At 39.6% G+C, this 18,740-nt stretch overlaps 3 protein-coding genes and 1 long non-coding RNA gene across 7 annotated transcripts in view; 2 read left to right on the top strand and 2 right to left on the bottom strand.

Annotated features, from left to right (window-relative positions):
* Positions 1-369: 369 nt before the first annotated feature.
* LOC137092592 (uncharacterized) overlaps positions 370-18,740 on the top strand; it is an 85,009-nt gene continuing 66,638 nt past the window's right edge. Inside the window, exons 1-2 of the long non-coding RNA XR_010908314.1 lie at positions 370-452; positions 767-912. This is a non-coding gene — a long non-coding RNA (uncharacterized lncRNA). The remainder of the gene's footprint in view (positions 453-766; positions 913-18,740) is intronic.
* On the top strand, positions 7,849-9,485 carry LOC137092587 (putative nuclease HARBI1). Of its 2 annotated transcripts, XM_067456886.1 has the most exons (4): positions 7,849-8,522; positions 8,679-8,794; positions 8,885-8,996; positions 9,091-9,485. In XM_067456886.1, exons 1-4 carry the CDS (start codon positions 8,090-8,092, stop codon positions 9,462-9,464), a joined length of 1,035 nt encoding a protein of 344 aa, XP_067312987.1. In that variant the 5' UTR covers positions 7,849-8,089; the 3' UTR covers positions 9,465-9,485. The 2 variants fall into 2 exon arrangements, with proteins under 2 accessions (XP_067312987.1, XP_067312986.1); XM_067456885.1 differs by having other exon boundaries at positions 8,679-8,996.
* LOC137092591 (uncharacterized) lies at positions 9,464-11,830 on the bottom strand. 3 transcript variants are annotated; one of them, XM_067456890.1, is made up of 8 exons: positions 11,476-11,830; positions 10,548-10,615; positions 10,310-10,483; positions 10,171-10,232; positions 10,032-10,082; positions 9,878-9,946; positions 9,618-9,758; positions 9,464-9,518 (listed from the first exon to the last, which is right to left on the bottom strand). In XM_067456890.1, the coding sequence occupies exons 1-8, from the start codon at positions 11,634-11,636 to the stop codon at positions 9,504-9,506; spliced, it is 741 nt and encodes a 246-aa protein (XP_067312991.1). In that variant the 5' UTR covers positions 11,637-11,830; the 3' UTR covers positions 9,464-9,503. The 3 variants fall into 3 exon arrangements, with proteins under 3 accessions (XP_067312991.1, XP_067312990.1, XP_067312992.1); XM_067456889.1 differs by having other exon boundaries at positions 9,478-9,758; XM_067456891.1 differs by having other exon boundaries at positions 9,478-9,758; positions 10,328-10,483.
* On the bottom strand, positions 13,879-17,546 carry zgc:174917 (uncharacterized protein LOC565650 homolog). Its single transcript, XM_067456888.1, has 8 exons — positions 17,500-17,546; positions 17,360-17,408; positions 16,778-17,003; positions 16,460-16,703; positions 16,291-16,382; positions 15,702-15,841; positions 14,310-14,414; positions 13,879-14,218 (listed from the first exon to the last, which is right to left on the bottom strand). Exons 3-8 carry the CDS (start codon positions 16,905-16,907, stop codon positions 14,135-14,137), a joined length of 795 nt encoding a protein of 264 aa, XP_067312989.1. The 5' UTR covers positions 16,908-17,003; positions 17,360-17,408; positions 17,500-17,546; the 3' UTR covers positions 13,879-14,134.

The raw sequence follows: 18,740 nt of genomic DNA, 5'->3' as shown, positions 1-18,740 counted from the left end.
AATTACACTACATTCATTTAAGTGACTTATTAATTTAAGTAATTTATATAATTTAAATAATTAAGTAATGTAACTACATTAAAGTAAGCATTTACGTATTGTTAAGTGTTAACAATATATTATAGGCTATGATTAACCAATTCTAAAACTGTTACATTTTGTGAAGGAGGGTCACTGACAGGAAGCCTATGAGCTGTGCTTTTTTATCACCTGGCATAACAAAGTTACTTGACACATACTTATGTAACCCGGGGGGTAAACCTGGCCACAAGTATACGATTTAAAAATAAAATAAAAAAAAGCTAAGGGAGAGAGAAAATAAGTGTTTTAGAAGAACAGGAGAATCCGCCAATCACCGATCGCGCTGCAGTGACAGACACTTGAATGGGCCAATAGCAGCAGCGCCTCTAGTTCTCACAGGTGCCTCAGTCAGTGCGAGCAGATGAGTCTTGGTGAGCATTATCTCAAATATTAATTTGATATGCAAGCAAAGTTTTGCAAACTCGGCAGCGAACCATCAGTGTGATATTGGTGTGTTTGCATAGGCCTTGTTCACAGCGTGCAAGCTAGAGCTTTTTTGCACGTGTGTTAAAGATAATTACTTGAAAATGCTAACGAGTTATTTAAATGTGACACCGGGTGATATTTAGCTAACTGTCAATGTGTTCAATAAGTGTTGAAATTTTGAGTTAATGTGTTCTTTAAAGTGCATGTGATTTTGTTTATGAGAGTTTGAACTGAAGAATGTTTTTGTCTTGTGTTTAAGCTGTTTTTTTGGCGATAGAGATCGTCTACGAAAGTTTTCCTGTCCCGTTCCCAACTCGAGCCACAATTAAGCTTTTAACATTACACGACGAGCCACCACGGATCTGATCTGCCTGCTGAACTGTACATTAGAGCTCATCAGAACTGGTAGGAGAATTACTTTTGTATTCTTTGTAAAACTTACGGACAGTTAGGATCTGGGGCCTGTACCATGATGATAGTTTAACAAACTCGGAGTTACATGATTAGTTTTGAGTTGACAAAACCAAACCAGTCTCTTCAGGCTTTGTTGGTCCTATGGTGCTGATCATCAGCAACTCAGACTTTGATCCTGAGTTTAAATGTTACATCGCATCAGTAATGAACAGCCCATCACATGCTGTGGATCAGTATTTATTCACTTCTCACTTCTGCAGAATATTACATGATTGAGAAATATAAGAATTTTTAACTAATTTACACAGCAAGTAGAAAAGAGCTATGAAAGCGAAAAACTTAGAGAAAAATCGTATACATCCATGCAAGTAAAAGTTATGAAGTTAGTTTAGTTGATATATAGAGAGAATTGAACATTTACACTCACATGTAGTCATTTTCAATCACTACTCCCCACATTAGTGCACTAATTCACTTGAAGAAGTGAATGAAAACGAGTATGTGAATTTGGATAGCCGTTGTGTGTACATTGGCTGTACACTCGTTATTGCGGTGCATTGTGGGATTGAATGAGTGCACTCAATAATGTCCACTATGATTCCGGACACCACTACAAATGGCTGTCCCCTCAAATAGTGCCCTATGTGGGGGTATAGGAGGTGATTTCAGATTCAGCCATAGACTTTGAACTGAATCATTCTAAAAGAATCAACATTTCTTTGATCTGAGTCACTTGATTCATGCTACTTGATTCAAGTATGAATCTTGAGTATTTGATTCACCTTTTTGAAAAGACTGAAAAAGTGATCTGTTTGAAATGGAAAAGTAAAATTCAGAACCACATTCTGTACATTGAGACAAATTAAGTGTTTGTTTGAACACACATTCAATTTATTGAGTACAATATTTAGTTTGGGAATACAGAATGGCACAGTCTTTAATTTTCCCCCCAAATGTTTTATTTAATTATTTTACTATGCAAAGGGTAAGAAAGTTGATTAGCAACTGAGTTGAACTTTTCTTACTGCGGAATCCAAGTACCTGAAAATTTCAATGAGACAAGATATAAAATATTGAAATAATGCTTGCGTTTGCACACTTCAGGCAAAGAAGAAGGAAAAAAAGAGAGAATATTTCCTTATACAAACCCTCAATGAACAAGCCTCTGTGTTAATTGCTCCCCTATACCTGCTGGTCTGCTTTCCTCTCTTAGTAGTCGCATCTTTCTTCTGATCCAGTGGCCAATTTTGAACGTCATACAAGTTTAACACGTCAGACACGCTACACTTCCTTGTAACAAACTTCTTACCACACTTACTGAACCTGGTTACACTTTATTTTAAGGTGTCATTGTTAGTCTAATTACATATTGAAGTAATATTAATTAACAGCTTGTATAGGTTTATATTAGGATTAGGGTTTGTTGAGGGTTAGTGGCATGTACTTATGCAAATGTTTTATTATTATATGGAAAATATATGTAATGTGTAACAAGGACACTGTAAAATAGTGTTATCCTGAACCTCATACTGGACAATTATGATACATCGGCTACTCGCAATACAATATATATCAATAATGGTTATTAAAAAATACATTCATTACAATTTTTAAATGTTTATATAGAGTCAGGGTCAGAATTATTGACAACCCTGGTAAATATGATCAAAGACAGCTGTGAATATAAATCTGCATTGTTTATCCTTTTGATCTTTCATTTAAAAGAAATCACAAAAATCGAACCTTTTATTGAAGTAAAATAATTGAAAGTGGGGGGAAACTCACATTATGAAATAATGCTTTACTTTGAAACACGCTGGGCATATTTATTAGCACCCTTTTATTAAATACCTTTTGATAACAGTTGAGTTTTCTCTCATAATGCATGAAGAGTTTGACTAATTTTCTATAAGGTTCATGAGTGGGACATCCTGATGGAAGATCATACCATGGTCCATTATACGATTTCTAGCACAAGCGTCAGGTTTAGTTTTTGCTAGAATCCATGATGCCCTATGTATTAATTGATTTCATTGACTTAAAAGAATAAGTACATTGTAATTCCAAACATAAAGTTGGAGAGAGAAAATCGAATTTATCCAGTAATAACAAACTGTTGCCACGCTAAACTGTGGCTGTCAGAGATAACTCAAACAGTCTTTAATATAATAATCCAAATACAGGAATACAGGGGAGAATATCACAGGGAGAAAACACACAACCACTTAACTAAAGATGTCAAGGAACAAACAACTGAATGAACCGAGGGATTAAATACACAGGGGAGTAACCAACAGAACCGATGCAGGAACTAACAATGACTGGCCAAAACTCAGAAAACGAAACCAAAACTATATTACTACACAATGAGCTGCTTCATTGTGTTCGGCAAAGATGATTTTTAAGATCTCATTACGCTTTGATCTATATCGCTAATCTAAAAGCGGTTTAAGATTTCCTTGTAATTTCCAGTGTTTCAAGTTCTGACTGCTAGCGTCATGTTGTCACTCAGAATCATAACTTTCCGCATCTTTAAAAAGAGTGATCTTTTCTCAGATGATGATGAATGTACATTATTATTTGATGTGCAGTAAATTATATTTATATCACTGTGGGATATGAGCCAATACTAGGGTGACCAGATTTCTCATAGTCATATACGGGACAGAATATTTCACACATTTCATGATACGAGACATTTTATTTCATGATAACAAAATATATAATATAGTTATTTTATTTTTGATATATAAAAAAACAAAACGACAAATAGAATTGAGTACAAATTAATTAAAGTTTATTAAACATTGTAATACAGTTCGTAGATGGGAAGGAAGGAGGCGGGAACCGGCGAACGTTTCAAACACATTTATTCAAAATAAATAAACAAAATGAAAGTAAAACCGCGGACAGCCCCTCACGGACGACTGCCCGCAAACACACACCAAAATAAAACGTGGGCAGCCCCTCACGGACGACTGCCCACAAACACATAAACAAAACTAAACATAAACTCCAGGCCTGGTCCTCTCTCCTCTTCCGCTGTCCTTGCTCCTCCTTATATGCTCCCGCCACATGGCCGCGAGACGAGACCGGTGTGCCATGCAGCTGGCACTCGTGAACGTTAATCACCGGCCCGCTCTCGCGGTCCCTCGCCCCGCTGCTTGCCACACCACATACCCCCATCGCCCCTCGCAGGCCGGGGGGCACTCCCGAGACGGCGCTCTACTCCCCCTCCCCCCCTCTCCCGGGGGGGCCGATCACGGCGGCCGCGGCACCTGGGGGTAAGGACAGAGAGGCGAGAGAAATGTAGACGGGAGCACGAGGAGCCCACGGAGCCCGCGGACGAGAGAGGGGAGAGAGGGAAAAAAGAAAGAAGGGAGAAAAAAAAAAAAAAAAAATTTTGGTCCGGTTCCCAGACACACTGCCGTTCGGCCCTCCGCCCGCCGAGAGGCTCTTCCTCGCGGTGCTGTGCGATGGCACTGGACGCCTGGTGGGCCGCTCGATCCTCCTCCGCCCCCTGGCGGCCGGCGGTGACTCCTCCTTTCGAGGGACCTGGCAGCGAGCCCCGCGCTCCCTGCTCCTCCCCTATCAGGCGGATGGCAGCAGGCTCCGGCCCCCGGCAAGCGCGGCGACTCCTCCGCTCCCTCTCGGACGGCAGCCACCCCACCTCGACCCAGGGGCCCGGCAGCGAGGTCTCTGTCCCACCTTTCCCGCTCCAGCACCATCGCCTCGGGCAGCGAGGGCTCTCCGACAGCGCGTCCCTCCTTCCTCCCGGGCTTCGGCACCAATGTAATACGGTTTGTACATGGGAAGGAAGGAGGCGGGAACCGGCGAACGTTTCAACAACATTTATTCATTCAAAAATAAATAAACAAAACGAAAGTAAAACCGCGGACAGCCCCTCACGGACGACTGCCCGCAAACACACACAAAATAAAACGTGGGCAGCCCCTCACGGACGACTGCCCACAAACACATAAACAAAACATAACATAGCCTAACATAAAATCCATGCCTGGTCCTCTCTCGTCTTCCGCTGTCCTTGCTCCTCCTTATATGCTCCCGTCACATGGCCGCGAGACGAGACCGGTGTGCCACGCAGCTGGCACTCGTGAACGTTAATCACCGGCCCGCTCTCGCGGTCTCTCGCCCCGCTGCCTGTCACACCACAAACATAAATACATTTATTTAACATCTTGTTGTTTGATTAACGTTAATGACACAGACACATAGTGATTTTTTACTTAATACACCAATGATATGGTGATTTTTGTTAGATCACGTGTCACTTAAGGTATTCAGCTAGCTTTATGCAACAGGCCTATGACCCTGGACAGACCCTGAGCCGAGCGCCAGCTCGCGATCGAGGAACGCATCCGTCGTTAGAATTACACAACGACAAGGAGCTCATAGCACGGTCTCTGGGAAAGACACAAAGGATTGCGTGACCATGATCAATGAAAATGGATTTGCCCTTGGTTTTGAGCCACCACTGTAAAGGTCTCATGTACAGCAGGACAAAAGGCTGCCGCCATCACACCTAACAGTCTTTGAAACGGTTTTACAGTGACTGGCCTTGCTTCACTTTGTTTACGGCTATGAGAATTGCTTTTACCCTGAGCGGGACCTCATGGTCTTTGAATCAAATTACGTCTAGAAAGATGGGACTCTTTCTTGGACTTTCTTGGCGTTTAGCCTTAACTCCAACACTTTCCTGTGAGAGTGAACACTTTAACTTTATTTATTTTTTACTTCCATTTACTTAGTACATACGGTGTATGTAATTGATTTGACTGCTTTAAAATGTACTTCTTTTCTTTCTTTTTTTTGTGTAAAATGTTTTACTAAATCATAGGCTGCGTCCGAAACCTCGTCGGAGGACACATCTGAAGGCAGGAAGGCATCAAGATGCGTCCGAATCTAATGTTAGCTTCACTTCTGAGAGACCTTCATCTAAACAATTTTTGAAGGCATCATACATGTGTCCTTCGCTGCCTTTGATATCCCACAATCCTGTGCTTTCCATTCAGTTACAGTTGAGCTGGGGGAAAAAAGATGGTGCCCAGAAGTTGTGTTTGCGCGACATTTGTGTGTAAATGTATGTTTTTTTTACCAACATATTACACTTCTGATGTCATTTCTAGGGAGAGATCACTACTGTAGTAATTAAACATGTGTTTAGTTCTCACCAAAGCGCTCTCTATTTTGCTGTAGATCATTAAACTGTTCCACTGCCTTAATTAGAAGTCTGTCCGAAATTATTTTCGTGAGGTGCCTTCGTGTACAAAACACTGCCTGTAGAGGCATTGGCTGCGTCCGAAACCTGCAAAATGCTGCCTTCGGTGGACACATTTCAAGGCAGGAGGCATCGCGCCATGTCCGAATCTAATGTTTGCTTCACTTCCTGCCTCCTGAGAGACCTTCAGCTGATCGATTTTTGAAAGCAGCATACGTGTCCTTCGCTGCCTTTAATATCCCACTGTAGTAATAAGTAGTCCTGTAGTAATTAAACATGAGTTTAGTTATCACCAGAGCTCTTTCTATTTAGCTGTAGATCATTAAACTGTTCCACTGCCTTAGAAGTCTGTCCAAAATGAGTTTTGTGAGGTGCCTTCATGCACAAAACCTGCAGAGTCATTGTCTGATGAGGCAACGAGACAGCTGCCTAGGTTTTCAGATGCAGCCATAGTTTTTAGTGTGTAGTCATTCTGTTCAGCTGTTGCCTAATTAGTTCCCTTTGTTTGTTCCCTGTATATAAATTCCCTTGTTTCATTAGTGACTTTTCCGATCTCTTCAATGTTGGTGTGATTTTACTTGCCTTCATCTGTGTTTGAATCCTATATAAAATCCTATATGTTAAGGATTTTATTGGTGATTCATCTTCTGCACTGTGTGCATAAACAACCCAATCATGATTCATGACAATGCTCAAATGAGGCAGATGATGTTTTTATCTGATAAGAAGATATGCGCCTCAACTATGATGGAAACACATTTATCACATAAATGCCTTGATGTGCAACAAAAAACTCTTGTGACTTTGCCCCTAACGGAGGATGTGGTTGATGACTGCACTCATTGGAATCATTTTAAGGGGTTGGTTGTAGCATTTTAAACATTTTTAATGTTTTAACTATCCCCACCCCAAGCTGCCTTAACAGTTTTAGCACGTGGTTTTGAAGTTAGCATTAATGCAAAGCATTCAATTGAACTAGAGAAACGGCTACTTTAGTTTTTGTAAGTCAAACAATTTTATATACAATACAATGATTGTTTGGCAAAAAAATTATCTTGATAAAAAGTTACTATCTTCTATCAAGTGCATTTGGTGCCCAAAGTCATTGTTTTTCCTTACTTTTTTCAAATGATTATATTTTTTACTCATTGTCATGGATCACGTTACAGGCAATAATAATATAATATTTTCGATAAAAAGTGTCTTGTATAGCTGAAAATGATGTCAGAGTGGTATGTATTTTTTCTGTCATGTATCGTGTAATCAAAATAATTTATTTTACTTTTCTTATGGTATAAATAAATTTTTATTTATAAAAGCCTATAGTAATATTTTCACTTTACAACATAAAATTGTTTAAAAATAACTTATCTTATAAAAATGTATGTCCATAAATCTTGCGTCAACTGTTGAAGTTACTTATCTGAAGCACTGAAAGGTGTGTGTACTCTCTCCGATAAAACATTTTAATCTAAAAGTTCTTACACCGAGTTATTTTGTAAAGCGTCACATCAGAATGTATCACTGATCACACATTGGGTTGTTTAAAGTCTTTTATTCATGATTTCATTAGTGCCATGTGCTCTTAGTGTTTATGCTAGCAAGTGGAGTATTGGGCTAAAAAGTTTTAAATAATTAATTCTGTTACTATCAAACCTAATTAACAAGGTAGGGCCTATACCATGAAGCCGGTTTAGCTGGCTAGCCAGATATGTTTAAGCTTAGTTTGTGCCAATCCTGGGTTTTAGGTACCATTAAAGTAGCTCGGCTTTAATCAGTGTTCGTTGCCATGGTATCTTACGCTGCACGGCTAACCTGCTCCGGGGCAGGTTATGTTCTGGATTCGAGAGCTCAGATTTAAGTGTGACCAATCAGCTGTGAGCAAATAAAAAATATAGATGACGTAACAAATTCTCAGAGTCTGTTGCAATGGCTTCACCTTTTCTACCAAATCCTGTGGACATCTCCGCGCAAATTGTTAGAAGAGCACTTCGTAGAGAAAGAGTTTTTAGGGACAGACAAAATCCTCTTGACTTTCCTGATACGTACTTATATGAAAGATACAGATTTTCCGCAGAAGGAATCTGTTATATTTGCGAACTTCTTGAGCCGCACATTGCAAATGTGACTCGTCGAAGCCATGCCCTTACTGTACCGCAAATGGTATGTATTGCGTTGCGATTTTTTGCAAGTGGTACATACTTGTATGCGATCGGTGATGCAGAGAACCTTGGGAAAAACACGGTTTGTCGAACCATTCGCAAGGTGGTCCTTGCACTGCAGGGGTACATAAATGGCTTCATTGTGTTTCCTGGACATTTATCGACCATGTCCATAAAAGAGGGCTTTTATAAAATTGCCGGTAAGATATTGATAGCGTGACATATGAACAATTTAACCGTTCACATGCAGGATCTTTATTTGTTTTATTTTTTTTTAAAGCAGATTTTATTTAGAGCACTTAAATATATTATACCTTAGCTTAAGAATAAATATATTTGTTTAAATCCTATAATAGGATTCCCTAGAGTCATAGGAGCAATAGACTGCACACACGTTGCAATCTCCACTGCTCTAGGAGAACATGAGGCTGATTATGTAAACAGAAAGTCCTTTCACAGCCTTAATGTTCAGGTGAGAGGATTTTTCATTTGCATTGAGATGAACATTTCACTGAATAATAACTTTAACAGGACAATGATTTACCGTACATTTAATCTGCAGATGACTTGTGATCATGAATGCATGATCACAAGTTTGGATGCTAAATGGCCTGGCTCAGTGCATGACTCCCGAATTTTCCGTGAGTCTGTGTTGTGTCAGCGCTTTGAGGAAGGCAAGTTAAATTTGGTACAGTACAAGACACTCTGAAGTGTTCATTTTAGTTGTGACAAACTTACACAATTTTCCCCTTTTCTGTTCCATGACAGGGCTTTTTGATGGCCTGTTGGTAGGAGACAGGGGTTATGCATGCCAGAGGTTTTTGCTAACTCCCCATCCTGATCCTCACACAGGGCCACAAAACCGCTTCAATGTGGCCCTCAGTAAAACCAGGGTCAAGATCGAGATGACCTTTGGCATCCTAAAGGCACGTTTCAACTGCCTTCGGCGCTTAAGAGTGTCACCAGAGCGGGCATCTCAGATAGTGGCTGCATGTGCCATTCTGCACAATATAGCCACCATCAGAAAGGAGCGAGTACCACCACAAAACCAGCTTCTCCCCGATGAAATTGACCCCATCACACTTGACCACCCAGCTGGGGCAGCTGTCAGAGATGCAATCACAACACAATATTTTACTTAATAAAAGCACATTGACACTGTAGACTGGTCTCAAACTGTTTTATTGGTCTTCTGGCTAGGGAGGAAGAAAGAGCAAAAGAAAGTTCACTTAAATTAATAAATATTCATAGAATGTTCATACTAAAGTGTTACTTGGTTAAATAAGGTCACATACTGAGATCTGTTTTTCCAGCTGTTTGATCTCCAATTTAATTTTTTTAATTTGGAGCCTTCTCAGCTCACAGTCCAGCTCCTTTAGGGAACAGTCTAGTTCTAGACTCCTTTTATAAAGGACCCTGACGGAGTCTGTTTCCACCTGAAACATAATTCCACCACAAACAATTTAAAGTTTTCTGGAGGCCAAATCAAAAAAAAAAAAAAAAAGTGGCATGACTAGGACTGACTGTAATTTATGTCAATGGTTTAAAGCATTACTTTGTTCACATTCCTCCTGTAGCCCATTGAAGTAGAGGCCTCAGTTTCTAGGGCAGGTTGTGAAAAATCCTATAAAGATAAGTGTAATGGCCAGTCACTTATTTATGACACATTCAAATGTGTGTCATAATAAAAAAAAGTCCAGTGCATTCACCTCAGCAGCTGTTTCAGAACACACAGAGAGAGTGTCTTCATTTGCGTTACCCTAATAAATAAAAGTAGGCCAATGTAAAGCATAACTGTTATAAAGCAGGCTATGTTCATGCATGGTGTTCTGTCTGCTGCATACTGACATCTGTGTGAGAGACTGCGTGCATGTGTGCAGGCTTCAACAGGGACACTGCATTGCCCTCTACTGCAGAAAGTTAGAAAAATTAGAAGTTATTAGAGTAATCAAATAAAATAAAATATAGTAATGCATTGCACACATACCCATTGTCACTTGCTTACAGGAGCCAGCACCAGGGTCAGATTGCACAGCATCTGTAATGCCATCCATAATTGGCCTTCCCTTATTATTACTTATAGCCAACTCCTCCGCCACAGTGTATTCTGGAGGAGGTGGCCCTCCCCCAGTTTTACGTATTTCAGACTTTTTTCTGTTTGCTGCAAACAAGTGTTTATGATAAAATGTTCGCAAAAATAATACAAGGTTGTGGTAAATACTCACCACTTTGAATTATATTTTTATATTTTGTCTTGATCTGCTGCCAAGAACGTTTGGAGTTGGGGTTGCATCTAAAAGTCAATGAATATAATTTTTTTTAGGATGTAATAGCCAATACATTGGCACATATGTTGTGTGATATCTATCCATCTACACACACACACACACACACACACACACACACACATTTAATTTTAGCATTTAAAACATTTTTTAAAATCAATAGTTGTAGCTGTTAACATTAGTTAGGCCTTAGTTAACATTAGTTACTTCACATTAGCACAGTGAAGTAAAATGAAGAATTGTTGCCATTAGCATTAACAAAGAAAAAAAAATCAATGCAAAACTTATGTTCATAGTTACTTCATGTTAGCTAATGCATTAACTTATTTTAACAAATATCTTATTGTAAAGTGTTACAAGCAAACACACATATACAGTAGCTGCATTACAATGCAAAAAAAAAATGCTCTTTAGTAGTTTCTCGGTTTCCAAAATTTTTAAATCAAGATGTATTTACTAGATAATTAAATGACATAATATATATATTTAGTTTTTTTGTGTGAAAATAAAAATAAAAATTAAGTGAGTTGCTTAAAACAAACAAAAATATCTGCCAATGGAGAGAGGAAAATAATCTTATTTCTGTTTGGGACAAAACAGAAATTCTCTTGGTTTTGTCCCACACAGAAATACAATTATTTTTCTCACCCCATTTAGCTTGTTTTAAGAAAAAACTCAATTAATTTTATTTTCAAGAAAAAATATCTTATGTCATTCAATTATCTAGTAAATGCATCTTGATTTAAGAATTTGTACATATTTAGACTAGAAACAAGACAACATTAAGTAAGAAGAGCATTTTTGCAGTGTAGCTTATACACATAATTTTACATGAATGACCTATAGAATGTTTTTTTTTTACACTTACGCATTAATGCAATCAGCAATCTTCCTCCAACATTCTTCTCTTGCTTTGGCAGCAGACACAGTGTTGCTGCGTGCTTGAAATACAGCCTTATATTCTTCATATTTCTGAAGAATAAGCTGTTGCTCCTCCGCGGAAAAATATATAGCTCTCGCTCTATCCATATCGAACGCGATTGGTTGTTTAGTGCCGACGTCACTCTTTTATGTGCACGCGCGTGAAGAAATCATAGCTTAAAGATTAAAGCCTGAGTTGACAGAGAAAGTTGATGAGCTGCATCATGGTACCAATTAAGCCTGATTGCATCGGTTTGGTTTTGTCAACTCAAAACTAATCCTGTAACCCTGAGTTTGTTAAACTACCATCATGGTACAGGCCCGTAGAGTAGAGTTGACAAACGGTACTATAAAGAAATCAGGTTTTTTTGTTCAGCAAGCACTGATTATTATCATTGAATGTTTTATATAATATACTGGAAGGAATTTCTGTTGGTAAACTTTTTTTTCCCCCTTAACCTTTTGAAATGCAAAATGTATCTCTGGTTATGGGAATGTATGAACTGACCCCGTATTGCAACGCTTCCTGCTCTACATAAATTACGCAAACAGGAAATATTGACTGCTTCATGTGATCATGAATCAATAGAAAAAAAAGAAAAAAAACTGCTGCTGTTTTCTAATGCTTTTAACCAATGCAAAATCACAATTCCACTTCAGATACCCACACCCATTAAATTTCAACCTTATTTTTTAATGTCTACAGTTTCCTTTTTCATTGGCCCAAGGGCTCCATGCCACAAAAGATAAGACTAGTGTGATTGGGGTTATCAGCTTTAGGGTGCGTTCACACTTGTAGTTCGGTTAGTTTGGTCCGGACCAAAAAACATAAACAAAACATATAGTCCTGATCCGCTTAGCGTTCACACTGGCATTTTTAACAGCGAACCTAAAGTTACCGAACCAAAGGCATAGGGAGACGCTCACAACCTGATTGGTCGGCTTATATGACGTAGGAGCTCGCTTACCGAACATTCAAACCAATGCTGTGTGCCGGATTAAATGCGGCCATTTTATGCGTGTGGCATTATTTTTTCCTGCTGAGAACTCATGAGGAGCTCATAAAATGTTCAAAACATTCAAAACAGCAGCAGGATTTCCTCCGTTGTGCAGAAAAGAGACGGCAGTTCTGTCGTCTGTACCGGATAATAATGGGCAACACGGGTCTTTGATGAGAAGAGTCAGGTATGCTTTTTGTGCGTTTTTTTCTAGCATTTTCGAAACATGCTCGTCGGACCAAATATTGATGAGGCACTTCCTCGTTGCTCTACGTTTGCCCTCTAACGTTAAAGTTACTCATTTTGGATACACAATCTTTCCGCATCCTCAAATAAGCTGACTATGCGTCGCTTCTTGTGACATTACGTCCGGTTTTTGGTTCGTTTACATGTCTTTGGTCCGTGTTGCGTTCATATATCAATCGAACCGCACCAGAGTTCGTTTGGAAGCGGACCGAGACCCATCTTTATAGCGCTCTCGGTCCGCTTGTTTGGTGCGCACCAGGGTTTCGGATGCCAGCGTTCATATATGTTCAAATGAACCGCACTAACCGAGCAATCGCACCAGGGTTCGTTTTAATCGAACCAAACATGACGAGTGTAAACGCACCCTTAGAATACAACCTAGCCTGACAAGTCAGACCCACATCAAGATCTTTGGTCTGGAATCTCACCATTGACAGCTCAATTCGAGGGGCGGATAAACGGTTGTCTTTCAAACTCCCTCTGCACGCGATAGGATAGCGCTACACCAACCAGAGCAACGAAGGTGAAGCAGAGCTAGCTGACTGATCAAACATTCGCCGTATCCGGTCGGCTAAACTCCGAACACATCTTCCCTTCTTAAGAATGACTTCAGTGCCGTTCTTTGTTTTTTTCTCAGAGAAAAGCTTAACTCCAAGTCTTCCAGAGTCGTGTTCAAAGCTGATTCGAAAGACCGCCGTTCGCCAGTTTCTGTGTTTACTAGAAGCACGCAAACGCAACTCGGCCGTCGTCATTATGGCCCCGCCCACTGACTCTATACACGATGTGATTGGCCCGGCAAGAGTTTGCCGTTTACAGCTCAGAAGAGTATTGAAAGTTGCTAGACGACACTCGCGGGCAGATTAGATTTGCTGCCGCTAGGGTGCGTCTAGATTTTTGGCTAAATACAACCTCATATCTAGATCCAGAGCAAGACACAAAGTCATGATCTGGAGACACAGACCATGTATCTTGATAACACATGTGGAATACTTCAGTTTATGTGTTGTGATTTTTAAAAAAAAAAAAGATATGTTGAATAAGTTGCAAATCATTTACACATCCAGAAGTAATAATAAACAATTTATTTTTTCAGATCAGTTCCATGTTCAGAATATGACAATTCAGTCACATTAGATCATAAAATCCCATGACACATGATTTACAGAAAAATCTGAAAGATACAGTACATACTCAAAGTTTGAATAATTATACTACTACAACCATGTAAATATTGCATAAATAATCCTTCAAATTATACTTGTATCGTCAACGACTGTTAATAATAAAAATAATATAAAATACTATGTTCATTTCAAGGGGACAAACACAGTTAGAGATAAATTAGAGTTCAGTGTAAGCCGGTCACAGTTTGGAGGAGAAATGGTTGTATTTGTCAAAGCCGCTGACCAGCACTGTGGCAGGAAAACTCCTGGGCCGCTTGGGGTCCTGTCAGGAAAGCACACACAAATGCTGTTAACTGCTAAATATCTGACCACATGTATGTGGAATGTCTTCATTTTGTAAAACATTTTGTTACCTGGATTGGATAAGCACATGTAGGGACATATCGGATGACGTAGCCACAGCGCCTCTTATCAGATGTGTTGGGATCGCTGGCATGAACCAGAAGTCCATCATGGACCTGTGTGGGAACATTCAGACAGTAAATGCTTGGGAAATGCTTAAGTTAAACCTCACCTCATTGTTAATGTAATAGCAGCAGTAAATAGAAAGTGTCTGGAACGTGTCCAGTCTCATCTGCTTCTGTATCACTAGTGCTGTGTTTTGAGATGTACCAATACGCATAAGAGTCTCCATAGACTCCCGCCATCTCAGCCACTGAAGACATTGTGATTAGATTTCATTTTTGAAGGAAATGTCCCGAAGAAATTGTCTTTTAGAGTTATGTTTGTGTCAATCGTTTCATGCACAACCTTCAGATCCAGACAAAGTGTCATGTATTATTATTATTTATTTATTAAGTAAAAATTGTATTATACACAGTACAGTCAGATGACTGAACATATAAGGCTAAACACCACTGCTGACAGTTTCAGACATTTTCAGTGCGTGAGATTGTCCTGTTTTGTTGTTGCTAGTATGCAACAGCATTAGTTCTTGAAGCTCTGCCTTCTTCTTGAAAGACATGTTTTTGCTCACCTTCAAAAAGTGGCAATTTTAGCATGACATAAATTTTGTATTTATTTTTTGCTAAAAATTCATAAACACACTGTGGAGACAACAGAGATTTAAGGGCATAGTACACTCCTTAGAAAAAAAGGTACAGTGCTGTCACTGGGGCGGTACCCTAAAGGTACAAAAGTGAAAAGGCACATCTTTGTACCTTACTCACCCCTAAATGGTACATGTTAGTACCTTAAAAGGTACATATCAGTACTTTAAGAGTGCAAATTAGTACCTTTTCGGTTTTGTACCTTAGGGTACCGCCCCAGTAACACCAATGTACCTTTTTTTCTGACAGTGTAGGTCCCCTTTAAAGTATTGCTGTAATTACAAACACTAGTTTCTTGCACTAGTAACAGTTTTACCGTGTACTGCATTACTGTAATTCTTCTAGTTATTTACAGACAGCAGCTAATGAATATGAATTGCATATTCACAGAAAAGATAACTTCAACGTTGAAAAATTAGGTGGATAAAATTGTTTTTGGTCAATATGTAATGTCCAAAGTTTTGACTGGGGTACACTTTATTTCGACTGTCCACTTTAGACATTCTACTGACTACTACTTACTTTGCAACAACTAGTCAACTTATTCTACTTACTCTAACCCTACCTAACAGTCTACTTCTAATACTTGACTGGTGGTTGACATGTAGTCACATATTATAGTTAGTAAAGTAGACCATCAAAATTGTGTAACCTTGACATGTAGTGTGCATGTCATAATGCATTATGCATACTCACAGACATCTGACCAGCTTGAAGAGGGCATATGATGGCCTTCTCTGTCTGCAACAGCTCCTCTGGGATCTCTTGATTGACACTCAGCATGTTCCCAGCTTTGTTTGATTGGTGATGGGGCAGAAGACCAGAGTGGTGACTTCCTGTTGGATAAATAAGGACGATTTAGACACTTTGCATTACAGTAGGGCAGCAAGATTAATCGCAATTAACCTGAAATCAAGGTTAAATCTTAGTGGTTAAGTGCGATTATGAAATCAACATATTAATTCATACTATTTTATACAGTGATAAAGGCTATGTGGATTAGCACTGCAGTATAAATATAAATTATTATCATGAAAATACCCGAGGAGGCTTGAAGAACTCCGATAAACCATATACTGTTGTGTGTTTATTAATCATGTTTAATCAAAGAGGTTCTGCGCGAGAGCGCCCTCTGGCTTTCAGATGGAGCAGCATTTACTGCTGATCACAGAGCTTCACTAACAAGCTGCACATAGAAAATAAATAATCACAGCCTTTGCCAATGTGGTGATTTGATTTTGATTAATCATGCGGCCCTAAGAGGCACATGGAGCGGTGTTTGTACCTGGAATAACCTGCAGTGCTCCATTTTCCTCAAGCGAGTCATCAAGGGCAAGCCAGACAGACAGAACAGGACCGCCGTCAAAACCCCAGTACCTAAAGACCACCACAGGATGATACTTGAGCCAATAGAAAACCAAAAACACTATTTCATTATGTGGGACAGTACTTACGTCATGTCCTGGTGCCAGGCCACAAATGGCATTCCTTCCATCTTCTCGCCGCTCAACTGGATGTCGCCATTTCTCTCTGGCTTTCCCACTGGATATTTACAAATAAATCTGGAGTCAAGCAGGATGACATCAGGTCCCAGAACTGCAGTGACCACCTCGAGAAGCCTAGGGTGTTTGCCAAGGGCCATTACCCAGTCGTACTCCTTGTGGATATTATGAAGGTTGTAAGCGGTGTATTCTTTGCCTGTAAAATGATACATGGGTTATTTCAATTCCAAAGCTCGGTTACATGAATGCATCCGCTCCACTGAACCTCACCATGTTTTCTCTCCAGCTCAGCGAAGGCATCTCGGGCCTGCTGCAGCTCTTCTGGACTCAGGATGGGAAGAGCCGACAGATACCCCAGCTGCTCGTACTGGGCCTGAATCTCAGCCACGTTTCTGCTCATGTCTGAAAAGGCAGTAAAACTTCCTCTGGTCTGCTTCGGAAAGGCTCGGCTTAAACTCAGCTGTGCAAACGCCACAGGAAGACCTGTTTTTAAAACCTGTGGTACAGAGAGGTGTGTTGGGGGAGAGAGAAAGTTCGGAATTAAACTTTTGGGTCCATGCTGAGTCTGGCATTTCCTTTTTCGACCTCTGAAAACCTCCTTGTCTTGGTTCTACGCCTCCTCACTTATTAATGGCGAATTTATTCTAGGTTGTTTATGCAGGAACAGAGAGGGCTATAATGTCTGAAGGCAATGGTCCATGAGCAATTAAATAGGACGAACATGTTAATCTTAAGCACATAAGGGTGGAGGGGAGCCACAGTTAGCAGTTGGGTTAAAAGATGCAATCTGTCTAGTACAATCATTTTCAGTGCTAAAGTTCACTGAGTGTGGCGCCAACAAGAAACACACACCTGAGTCTGAAAGATGTTGGTTTCTTGGTGCAAAAATTCTTGGTCCGAGCTGCAGAAAAACACACACATGTAAAACAACTGAAAAAAGTACAGAAATTTGAAGTTGTATTGCGCCATGTATGAAATCTAGATCAGCATACCTGCTCTCTGCTCTTCTGTTGCTTCCTGAGCTTTCATGCTCTTTGCTTTAAAACGGTGTATATTTATAATCATATGAGAATTAGGCTCCTCCTCCACTACAGCATCATACACACCTGTTTTAGACTCCAGGAAAAAACATTTTTTTTACCAACCTTTTCTAAATAATTTAGGGGTGTGTAAGCATATATTTAATATGTTGCAAGCAGATGCTGGAAAAATTCAAGGAAGTCATAAGAGCATTTCCTTTAGTGAGTAAGATTATCTTTTGTGTGTTTCCATAATTAGACATTACTCACAAAAGCACAATGGAAAACTGTCAGCTGAACGTGATGTGGGTGACAGCACTGAGGTCAAGTGACATCATTTTTTCAAACTAATTTAAATAGTTATTTTAATAAAAATGTATTGAAATAAAAATGTTAATATTTCTAAAATATTCTATTCAAAAGATGTCTTTGTCTTTTACTTTTCTCTTAAAATGACGTGCAGCTTAGTCCAGACATTTTTGAAGAGGAAACGATAGAATAACCCTTCTAGCTATAATTATTATTCCTTGTCCATAAATGTTTCATTAAACATTCATCCAACAAAGAGCAAATATAGAGTGCATATACAGTCGCGGTCAGGATTATTGGCACCCCTGGTAAATATGATCAAAGATGGCTGTAAAAGTTAATCAGCCTGATTTATCCTTTTGATCTTCTTTTTTTAAAATCACAAAAAAAGTAAAAGAATGTAAAGTGCGGGGGAAATCATATTAAGAAATAAATGCTTTCTCCAAAACACGCTGGCCACAGTTATTGGCACCCTTTTATTAGATAGAAGAGTCTTCTCCTATAATGCCTGATGAGTTTGGAGATCAGAGACCATTCCCTCATACAGAATCTCTCCAGATCCTTCAGATTCAGATCCATGTTGGTGGTGGTTGGCCACTCATCTTCTATAAGGTTCAGGTCAGAAGTGGGACGGCCGTGGCAGAAGCTTCTTTTTGTGCTCAGGGACACATTTTTACACAACTAATCTCTGCGATTCTCCATCTGTGATCATTGGAGAGTCTTTGTCCACTCTCCAGATTCCCAGATCTTCTTTTCAGCTCAGCCACTCATCTTTTGGTTCAGGTCAGGAGTGGGACGGCTATGGCAGAAGCTTAATTTTGTGCTCAGGGACAAATTTGTGTTTGTTTTGGATCATTGTCCTGATGGAAGATCCAACCACAGCGAGATTGGTATTGGTATTTGCT

This window comes from Pseudorasbora parva, chromosome 11, assembly GCF_024679245.1.
Source record: "Pseudorasbora parva isolate DD20220531a chromosome 11, ASM2467924v1, whole genome shotgun sequence".
Taxonomy (NCBI): domain Eukaryota; kingdom Metazoa; phylum Chordata; class Actinopteri; order Cypriniformes; family Gobionidae; genus Pseudorasbora; species Pseudorasbora parva.
This window is presented reverse-complemented; position numbering and strand designations above follow the sequence as displayed.